General features: G+C 36.9%; 1 protein-coding gene across 1 annotated transcript in view; it reads right to left on the minus strand.

The window, feature by feature from the left end:
- LOC145693069 (spliceosome associated factor 3, U4/U6 recycling protein-like) overlaps positions 1 to 12,102 on the minus strand; it is an 81,545-nt gene that overhangs the window by 56,672 nt on the left and 12,771 nt on the right. Inside the window, exons 2-3 of the mRNA XM_081768741.1 lie at positions 6,700 to 6,826; positions 1,588 to 1,692 (exon numbers count right to left, since the gene is read on the minus strand). Coding sequence (XP_081624867.1) covers positions 1,588 to 1,692; positions 6,700 to 6,826 — 232 coding nt within the window. The remainder of the gene's footprint in view (positions 1 to 1,587; positions 1,693 to 6,699; positions 6,827 to 12,102) is intronic.

The raw sequence follows: 12,102 nt of genomic DNA on the forward strand, positions 1-12,102 counted from the left end.
CATTTGCCTGGTGTGAATGAGGAAAACACAGAAAAACCTAATTCAGGGTGGCTGGCCTGAAAAAGCGTGTTACACTTTTTCGACAGAGTGACTCCACCGCGAACTGAACCCGAGACCGCTCGCACCGAAGGCGAGAGCGTTAGCGAGTCTCTGAAATTTGAATATTTATGATACTGTAGCGCTCTTACTCTGTAGCACTGAATAATTAATGTGGCATGAGTATTATAAGTCTTCGCTTAGCATGTTGATTTCGAATATGTAATAATCTGACGTAGTAATATTTGAAAAAAATACAACTTTATGTTGGGTTGGAAACATAATCTAATGGTATTAAAGAGTATGTCAAACAATGTCCCGTTGTCAATATTTGCATCCTGGAAAGCGTTTTCTGTCTATTAGTTAACAAAGTACCGTACAAAGGCGTTTAAGGCAAGATAAACGGTCCACTCTCTATATGTATAGTTTTTGACATATATAAGCAATGAATAAATATAATTTTCACTTTGATGGAACAGCAAAGTACGTACAATGTAATTTTTATAATGTATTTCGTACGTTTTATCTCTAATTAAATAAAGGGGACCGCGGTGGCTGTGCGTAGAGCGTTCACCTCTGATACATGGGGTCTTAGTACGATCCCAGCTCGCGCCAATGGACTTTGTGGTGGACAAACACTGTGTACGTGGGTTTTACTCGGGTTCTCCCATTTCCTCCTACTTGATTCATTCCACCATTGCATTCGTTTCTCATCATCACCGTCTTCTTTAGCCTAGCATGCATAACTATGGGAAGTAAAACTTAAAAGCTTCATTTCATTTAATTTTTAATTCTAAATAAATACAATTGAAGACCTCGGTGCAAAAAGGGGACTGCTCCAAATGTATATTTGGTCCAAGATTGAAAAAAAAAAAAAAAAAAAAACCCTCAATTTATTTCATTTTAGCCTCCAAAGGTTTTGCAAAGAAAAGTGCTATTATAGGGGTAAAACCTTTTTTTTTTTTTTTTTTCAAAAAGTTTCGAAGCTAAAGTACAAGTATTGATTTTTAACATTCTTTTTTCAATCCTGGACCAAATATACAACTGAAGCTGTCCCATTCTTCCACCGATGTCTTTAATTATACGATTTTATCCATGACCTATGAGAACACACACACACACGTAATTAAAAAAAAGAAGAAAAAAAGAAAAAAAAACACTGTGAGTTACTTAAGTGGTATCATTCAACAAGCAGTCTTCGATTCAAAATTCTCTTGAGTAAAGATATACCATTTGCAAAATTTAATGTTTAACAATGATTTTTTACTTTTCAACCCTGTGAACTGAAATAGTTATCTACGTCATTTATCGCTATTTGCGAAGCAAAATTACGCAGATCTATTACACTTGCTTGGTCCATTATTAAGAGCTCAAAGTAAACAAAATAAAAAGGAAAACTAGGAAACTAGAAACTGTAATGAGTTTCTCTGTTTACAAAATGAAAAATTTGAAATTTTCCAAGCCTTTTATTCAATATGCCATCTGTAAAATTCTTCCTAGAAAAATAAAAGAAACTAGCAACTAATAATATTAATTATTAAAAATACTTACACAAATAATCTTTAACTGCCCTCTCAAACAACTGAATTACTTTATCTCGCTCCTGGGAGGACGCTGCCAGTTTTACTTCATCTTGCAACCATGCCATCCATAACTCTGTAAAATATTTATAAAATATTAGGTAACAACTATTATGTACACTATTAAAACCATTTTTTTTTTAATGTAAGTGATTATCTCTGACTTTATTGCAAACATTATATTATTTTAATTTAGAAGGTGTTAGCATGCATTCTTCCAACATTTTATGAAATAACTTCGTATCTTCCGTAGGAGCAAAATAATGCGAAGTAGAGACAATACAATACCAAAAACACTCGTAATATATACATTTATGATAATTTTTTGGTGTTGTTAAAATTTAGGGCTTGAAATGAAAACATGAGGTCCCATTTAAAATATAATTTATTATGCTGAATTGCAAAAAAATGAGAATAAAATTTATAAAAATTGACTTGTGCAGTGGGTTGCGTGTCACCAGGAGACTTGTACCCACAATGATAAATGACTTTTTTACTTATACATGCCAGAGTTTTCCCAAAAGTGGAGAAGGGATATTATAGGAAAAAAAAGGTACTTACAAAGCAAGCGTCCCAAACTCCATGGCGATTATTAAAAATTTAATTTAGTATGTATAATATTACGGAGAGGTTAATTGTGATGCTTCATGCGTTTTGCCCGTGCTTTTTATACTATTTAACCTTTTGATGTAACATGCAGAAAAAAATCCAAAAATTTGTTTTGCTTTTTTTTGGAGGGGGGGGGGAGTTTATGCATTTGTTTTCTATATCACGTCACTAGATCTGTTTATATTTTGTAAAAGCAACGGGCCGAGAGGTTAATTGGCTGTTGTTGGTTTTGATGGGAAAGTTTGTTTTTTTTATTTACACAACTAACCTTAACCAAAATTATTGCTTTCTATTAACTATTTTTTTACTTCCGTGTACGAAAATGTACACTAAAAATATGATTTTAATTTTAAGTTTAAAAAAAAAAATTATGTATTATCATGTGCCAATTTATTATATAACACTATACACAAAAAACGAAAGGAAAGAAACGAATCGTTTATATTATGAAAATTCTAGAAACTTGTACAGATCAACATCTCACTCTCTTTAAATTCGGTTTCCTAAACATTTCTTATATTTGCAAACTTTGGGTTCCCCACTGTGCGCTGTTCATGGAGAAGGGAAAGAAGAATAAAAGAAACAAACATATCAAGGAAATACAAAGGAATTGACTCACCGAGGAAGAGAGTGAAGACACGGCTTGTCAACAGCTATTTATTACACGCCAAGTGGCAGTGCGGCACGTTGTGGCGTAAAATGTATTGAAAAGTTTTTGACTTTCTATTGTAGGTACACTGAATGCTTCAAATTAATACTAGAAAACCTGTCATTAATAACAGGCCATTGTCGTAACTCAACCCTTTCCTACAGAGTCAAATTTAATCAACACACTCGCAAAATAGGTGATTTTTTTCCTTCTAAATAAAGAGTTAATAATGTCCCTTTCCAGCGCTGAAACTATATCAAACATAACCTACAGTTTACTCTTAATTCCGAACCACAAGTTCCTATCGGAAATTGAAGCCGTGCTTCCTGTACTAAAAGTGAAAATGATAACCTTTTAACCACGCTGAAGTATAACAAATTAGTTAAAAATACATAATTTAATCTCATTTTTCCTATATTCAAATGCAATGTAATTTATTTTTATTGTTAACTCTTTAAAAAAATCTTCATTGTTAAGATAATCCATGGATAAATGTTTGCTTGAAACCATCTGCCATTTATACAGTTGCAACGAAAATAATTCATCAGTGTATGCATTGACGAACGTAAGTACAAGTATATACAGTATAGTTGCTGTTTAAGTGTTACACCCTTTTGAATTTAATAATAATAATAAAAAGCAACTTATTAGGCTGCGAAAGGTTGGTTTCAAATCTTCATAACAGCAAATTTTGGTAGCATGCATACAGACTTAGCAGACATCTTACAACTTAGATATGGTGCATTATCGGCTGAATTTCTCGAACTGGAACCTTCCACCAATAGGACAATGAGTGTCAAATCACCAAATTGCGAGAGAAATTGCATGCTGACCGACAATGATCGGAACTATGTCTGTTGTATTTGTTTATTAAAGTTTAGTGACACTTTTCAGTACCGAGGCAATGTAAGACGTGGATCCAACGTTAAAGGTCGAATCCGAATAAACGTAATGCGTTCTATTCTCTCACACTCCGGTCTATTGTTGAAAATTAGCTGAAAGAGAACTCTTCAGACCATACAGTTTCCATTTATCGTCGATCTACTTTTCATGTTCTTGCACTGTTGACGGTGACGAGAGGTTTGGAAAATGAAACATGACCGTGGATGTACAAGTAATGCAACTCATGTCGGACTGCTATTTTCGTAATAGGCTGTTTCGGGTATTTCTTTTTCCTCGTAAGAATGGGTTGCTCCTTGATGGTTGATTTCATGGTCAAAGGTTTTCGTACCTTAGTAAATCTTTGCTATCGATGCATTACTCTTCCTCGTAGAGTAATGAGGCACAGTGACGGATATCCTACCGGGAGAGAAAAGATTCATCTGACTCTCTTACGGTGAACGGTGAGTGGCCTACGCAAGTCACTGGGTCCAGTACTGCATGTGATACCTCAACCGTCATTTGAGAGGGCAGGGCTGGTATTGTAGTCTCTTGGCTTCCAGAGGCTCCTAGAAATGGGTTGGATTCTACCGGGTTGTGTCATACTGTGGGATTCGGTACCTTGCAGCAGTGTGCGAATTGAATATTTTTCCCAGAGTGGAATGAGTTTCACCTAATATTGCCAATCATATATATATATATATATATACAGCCCAAAAGTAGGTATACACCCTTGCATTCCTTGCATTGATCTGTATAACATTCTAGTTTATGGGTTTATTTGATTCGGCTGTTCCGAGCTTAAGGTATAAGTAAAAGGGCTTTAAGAACAAATAATAAAGAGACTGATGGATAACAATAAGAAATGATATGAAATACAGTGAGCTGATTATATATATATATATATATATATATATATATATATATATATATATATATATATATACTCTCTCGCCAGCGGAGGATACACTTTTGTCAAACGTCGTTTGTACACTGCCTTGCACTGTCTAGATACCAAAAAAGGATGAGTTGAGTTGATTTTGAGTTTAACGTCTTTTTCAGCAGCGAGATTATATGAGACGGAACCTACTAGTTAACGTGGAATCCGAACCACATGAGCTCTCGCCGGGAATCAAACCCGGGTCTCCCACGCCAAAGGCATGTACGCTAACCGCTTAGCCACGAAGAAGCTCTTCAAAACAAGATGTGGTGAGCTTACCTTACCACACCGGCGCTGATATTAGAAGGGCCGCGGTCCATCGCATTAATAGCCGTACCCCATTCCTCTTCTTCGGATGAGATCCTTATGTTTTGCGTGCACTTTAGAACAAGCACTCACTGCATGTCGTGTAAACATCGGTCAGTTTTAAGTGTCTAGAATCAGCCTTGAAGGAGGGCACCTGCCCATCCATTCCGGAAAAAATGAAATACAGTAAACACTTCCTCATACATATTCTAGGTGCTAACTGAGTTTTAGTCATTTATGTCGAATTCGCTCTAGTTGTTGATGATGATTCTCTTCAATATTCGGCGGTCCCAGTCATTGAGGTTTCTCTTCCGTCCACTATAACTCTTCCCCTATGTTGATTTGTTATGAGCTCCGTAGGCCGCCGCCATCCTGGACATTATTTCTCGCAATACAAGTAACACACTGCCTACCTTAGATACAATCACTCCAATCAACCGCTTACTCACAATTTGGTCTCTCTGAAACTCAGAAAAATCTCCAATTTCCATTACTATCGTGTGGTCGCTTCAACACATGCCTAAGTTCTATCCTGCCTCACATACTACAGATGATCACCTAACACATCAGGTGTATGTGGTCCTGTTTTCGATTTTCGGTGGCAGAGTCTAACACATTATCGGGTTCGGATTCCGCCTTAGGCGCTGCACATACATCTCATTATTATTATCTCACATACTGTAAATTAGGTGTTTTCATTATTTTGATGACCCTCTGAATGTCACAAAGCAAATGGACAATTTGCTGTTTTTTTCCAATAATGTTCAACAACTTATAGTGTTAATCAATATTGTGAAATAGTAAACGAAAGTATAACGCTAACTTTGAACTCCACTTAAGCAAATGTATTTTTAACACATTGAAGTTCCCATATTGTTTACGCAAATTATATATAAGACAAAAATTTCATGTACGTTGTGCAAATGTTTTGATTTTATTTTTCTTCTTTCCTAGATTTCACTTGCTCCAGGTTTTGCATGTTTTATCGGGTATCTCACTTTAAGAACATTGAAAAATGCCTACTTTTCTTATTCACCAATCGGAGCAAATGAGATATAGCAAAGGGCAAACATCAAACAATATTTGCACAATGTACGTGAAATTTTTATTTTTGTCATTATATACGCATTATCAATTTATCCATATACGTTTCAATGACTGCTTGTCGCCTAATATATGAAACAGACAAGGCATAACTTCTGTAGCCCTTTCCATTTGTCTACTGGTTAACCCAAGCTCCCTCGTGGCTAAGCGGTTAGCGTACGCGCCTTTGGAGTGGGAGACCCGGGTTCAATTTCCGGCGAGAGCTCATGTGGTTCGGATTCCATGTTAATCAGTAGGGGGTCCACGTCTCATATAGCATCGCCGCTGAAAGGGACGCTAAACTAAAATCACCTCTACTGGCTAACCCATGTCTATGGTCTCCGTGGTCCCTGGTTCGATTCCCGATGGGAAATACGAAAAGATTTAATTTTACAATCAATCACTTTCATTAGTCAACCGCCTCCTTCAGCCATAACCGTGTAACCGTAAACAAAATAAAATAATAATAAAAACTTCAGTACTTACTGCAAGTTCCTTGTGTGACTTTCAAATTTTTATAGTAAGTTCATAATAAAATAATAATAATATTATTGTAATTATTTGTCACTACTATTAAAGTAGGATAAAACTTTCATAAAATTTCTACAATGGATTACCTGGTGTTAGAGGAAAGGTTTGACTCATCCTTTCTCTCGCACGGCGAAGTCTGTCCAATTCTCCCATACTTCGCAACAGGTTAATAAGTTCAACATGTGGGTCATAATTGTATACATTTTCCAATATCTGCAAATAAATACATAAATACCCTAATCATTATTACTATTACTGAGAGAAATTAAAAATCTATAGCTCTTTGTACATTTACTGAGAAATAGTAACTGCCAACACTGCATTTTCCATACTCTCCTTCTGTTCTAGTGCTCTGCCTTTCCTATCCCTTATTTTGAACATATAAGACACACACACACGTCAATAGCTACAGAGAACGAGAAGGTCGCACAATGTTACAAATAGATAAATCAGCATGATGAACAGGGTCATTGAACTAGCAAAGATTTTCATCGTTAAATTAGCAGATATCACAACCTGTATCTTGATATATAGTTAAACACATAGTTTTAAGTATAGAAATAATGCTTTTCTAAAGTTAAGAGTATCTACAAACCGGAACAGTGTAAAACGGGTACTCATCTAGGAGGCCCAGGTGGGCAGGTCATGTAGCCAGAATGGAAGAAAGTAGGAACACTTTCAGTTTTAACTGGAAATCCAATCGGAAAACGACCATTAGAAAGACCCAGGCGCAGATGGGAGAACAATATCAAGATGGATCTTGCAGAAACAGGAATCCAAAGTAGAAATCGGATCCAGTTGGCTAAGGATAGAAGTCAATGGAGAGCTTTTGTGAACGCGGCATTGAAACTCCGGGTTATATAGGGCTCATTCTACGTCAAATCACCCAGGCCATGTCACCCACCAATTCGGATTTTAATGAAACTTCGTGTATTTGTTAACACTACTAATATATGACGACCTGTAAAATTTTTATTCCGAAATTCTAATAGTTTGTGAGAAATACGAAACCAAAGTTTCAGAGTTTCAGACATCCCGGTCGTTCTCGAAGCCATCTAATCAGGGTTTGCCCACCTGGGTCCACTTGAAAACCCACCTGGGTTTTTGACCTTTCTGTTACTATATTATTGGTACAACTAAGGTGATTACATTTAAAGTGATTTTTATCAGATCTTGGACTTTCCTTGGGTGAATTAGATGCTTTCATGTTAAAGTACCGGTATACAACAACATTCAACGTTAGACCTATATAAAGTTTTGAATGCACTGAACGGATAAAAAGCTTACTTTAGCTTGAGATAATTATAGAACAAATTAATGTATGGATTGTGTTTATAGCCTAATTGAAGTAAAATATGCAATTTTATATTTTATAAAATACTTTCCGTGAATAGTGTGTTCGCCGACTCGGTGACGTCGGGGGACTTATCCCCCATACATTTGACGAGCTTAAGGCCATAGGTGCATGTACCAGCAGTATATATGTAAATACATTTGTATTATTTCATACATTTGATGGTAACACAAGTATTCTTACGTAAAACTTCGTTTTCCAACAACAGTAGTGTAGTTTCGTCATTAGTTGCTACTCTTCAAATAAGCATCCCATAGAATCAACACCAGCAATAGCGTAAAAATTCTTGTCAGATTTAAGAAGCTTAATGCTCGAAGACTACAGGGTCGTATCCAGAAGTAGTAGGACTGATTAAATATATATTGAACATTTTGGTACATCGACTTAATACTCTTCAAAATAGGCCCCTTGGGCATTCACATACTTCTGATAGCGAGCCTTCCAGGTCGCGAAGGCCTTTTGGAAGTCGTCAACCGGGATGCCGTACAGCGCCCTCGTCGTCGCTGCTTGGACCGCTTCTACCGAGTCGAAACGATGCCCCTTGAGCTGCCCCTTGATACGGGGTGCCACATCAGGGCTTTAGGGGGGTGAGACAACGTGGAAACGCCGAATTTGGTCAGGAGATCCCTCACAATCCATGAGCCGTGGCACGGCGCGTTGTCATAGTGGAGCTTCCATTTCCCCACCAGGTCTGGTCGCACGCATGAGATCCGATTTCGCAGCCGTGTGAGCACTTCCACGTAAAATCTTGCATTTACACCCTGTCCAGGAGGTACAAACTCCTTACCTCCAATGCCACGATGCCACGACGGTCAAAAGATGCAATCAACATCAATTTCACTTTCGATTTCAACATTCTGGCTTTCTTTTTACGGGGTGATTGTGCGGCTCATGATATCCTCCTTGTAGGCCTGCGTAAGCATGTCCTTGGTTTCGGTCGCTGATTTTCCCAGTTTGACGCAAAACTTGATGGCGAACCGCTGCTCCAAATTTCGCTCCATCGCAACTGACGACGAGGCGTCACAACAGGAGGTCACTAACACAGTGGGCCACACTCAACTAACGCACGCAGGCGACTACCGCCGGTCGACACCTGTTTCCAAGGACGCAGGAAAAAAAATCAGTCCTACTACTTCTGGATACGACCCTGTATGTAACTACTATTTCGAGTGCTGAATTCAAGTGTCGATGTACAGTAAAGAAAGCTACATTTTCGGGGAAAACACGTCGTGAAAGAAGTACTCGGAAAATTTCCGCAATTGAATGCAGAAAGCATCGGAACTGAATATTTCAACAAAAACTATTTATTTTAAGCTGAAAGATATTTAATTTCATTTAAGGCAGTTTGAAACCCTTTTATAAAATGGGAATGACACTAGGGATGCGCACGAGACGAGTCGAGACGGAATTTTCCTGACAAAATTCGAGTCGAGACATCACTTTTACAGCACATTTTCGAGAGGAGACAGTCTCAAATCTTGTCTCGTGCGCATCCCTAGTGAATTATCTCTTTGTTAATAATTTTAAATACGTTTTCAGGAAAAAACCGCTTGCTAGTGCTAGAAAAATTCCCGTAATTGAACGCGCAAAGTATCGGAAGTGAACTTCAAAAACAAAATGATTTATTTTACGCTGTAAAGTATGTGCCATGAATATTTTTGTTTTAAATTAATGTATTTGGTATTCATATTTGGCGAACGTTACTAAGGCTCCTGGGATGACTTAATCTATACTTGTTCGTTTGTCTGCCTGTACTACCATGAGCAAAATAAATGACGCGTCTCTTTATTTTGAAGTTTTTTGAAAATATCTCCGTTTTCTTTATATGTTCGAAATCTCGGAAGGTTTCCCCAGCAGGACAGGTTAATAACAAACCCGTTTTTAATATTTGTGTTAGATATTAGCTTAAAATAAAGAAATTAGAAGCAAAAAACATTAAATCGACAGAAATCTCGAGAATTACCAACTCTGCTAAAGTGGGAAATTTTCAAGAACGCGAGGGAATTCTGCAGTTCAACACGAAGCAGCGACATCTATGTCAGTGAGAGAAGCGTGGATTAGATCTACAAACGAAAATTTTAACGAAATATTTCTAGTATGTCTTATTATATGCATTATCAGCGAACTCCAAATATATGAATCTATGCTAAGTATGAACGTATAGATAGTGCAAATAGTGGAAATTACCTATGGAAAAAGACGAATTGTTAGCCCAATCGTAATGAAAAATCGTCTTTACTGTAGAACAGATTCAGCTTACGTAAGAAAGCAAATAGCTCAGTTAGATAAAGCAACGAGTTTGTATACCGAAGGTAGACGGTTCGAATCCCGTGAAGGACTGTTGTCATTTTTATCACTAAGGTTATTTTATTTATTTTTTATTTGGGAAAGAATCAAATTGTAACATATGTGTAAAACTCATGACGATACCAATAAAAAAAAAAAAAAAAAAAAAAAAAGAGAAAAAATCGTCGCATTTGCATTAGTGTCTCTAATTTTTGTTTGCAAACAGATTCGTAATTATTTCCCCTGTGCTCACTGATGCATAACGAATGTTTTCCAGTAAATGTTAATTCTAATTTGGAGAATTTTATAGTTTCACAATTCCTCACTACATAGTCTTCTATCTACGTGTTTGGATATTTTGATAACAGATTTCCCTATTAAATGTTTAATTTTCTCTATAAATATTTGTCTTAAATTGAAATTGTTTTGAATTTACTACATAAGCAAAGTTGCCCGAAGGAGGAGAGCTCAAGTAACAGATATTCTACGTAAAAGCAACCTATTGTAGAATGATGATGCTTCTTACCTTCAGCACATAATCTTAACGTTAGAGAGTCAGAGAGAGAAAAATCCTGTTTTTCCTCCCCTATGACCACTCATCTTAAAGCTCTACCTATAATGATTCGTGTCACATACTTTCGGCTCTCCAAAGACATTCATATTTATTATTATTATTATTATTATTATTATTATTATTATTATTATTATTATTATTATTCCTGTGACTTTTTGGCGCCCTTCCCCTAGTAGTAGCCTATATTTTACATTTTATCATAGTGTTTTTAATAGTTTAAACCAGGAGCGTCATTTCAGATTTTGCTTTGGGGGGGGCAAGACCTCTTGATATAAGTAAAATTTCGCGTTTTTCACTGATTTACTACTATTCTAATGATAAACTCTATATACATCTCAAACTCAGGGGGGGGGGCAAATGCCCCTCCCTGCCCTCCCTAAATGACGCCCCTGTTTTAAACCCATTTTCAAAAAGAAATCCTTACCTAGGAAAACTTCACAAAGAATATGGCCCGCTATAAACAATACCAACTCCACCCCCCCTTGTCTAGTGGCTAGCACGCCTGCCTTCTGTGGTACCGGGTCCAATTCCCGGTGGATTACTGTTGAACGATAAAAGTGGTTCGGATTCCACTATAATTAGTATCCACATCTCCCTTGCCCATTAAGGCATAACCGTGGAACGCTAAACTCAAGCAAACAAACAAACAATACTTAATTCCCGGCACTCTTTATTCTACATGCCATCTCTCAATTTTTCGATACAGCCCCCTTAGTACTATGAAACTCTCTTCTTCCATAGTGAAATGGAAAAAGATCATATAATTGCCACTACTTTACAAGAATATAAACCAAAAACGTCAGTAGAAAGCACATTATAAAATTTACTTTTTGAGGCTCGTTTTGGTGCCCCTCTTTCTCTGGCGCCCTGGGCAGTCGCCCGGCCCTTAGTCCGCCCTTGAAAGTACGGACGCATAACTAAGGACTGCGGAGGAGAGATTAACCTTCATGTTATGCCACTGGTTTGACGTGTTTGAAATGTTCAGTAAGTGATCGGTTAGTGAAATAATTTCGACAGTTACTGATGTTTAAAGTTTAGCTAAGACAAAGCTACCTAATCAAATACATTTGATATCGGGATGTCACAATTTGATTTTTCCTCACATAAAAAAGATAAAAACAATAGTAATAAAAACCCTTACTCGTACTGGGCTCCTAACTAACTAACAACCTAATTCTTACAGACTAGTTGCTCTGACCAACTGAGTTTCGATTTCTTACGCGAAAGAAGTCTGTTATATTAAGAGGCATGCTTTTCATTATCAAAACTGTTCGA

This window comes from Thermobia domestica, chromosome 8, assembly GCF_964235325.1.
Source record: "Thermobia domestica chromosome 8, izTheDome1.hap1.1, whole genome shotgun sequence".
In the NCBI taxonomy this organism is placed as follows: Eukaryota; Metazoa; Arthropoda; class Insecta; order Zygentoma; family Lepismatidae; genus Thermobia; species Thermobia domestica.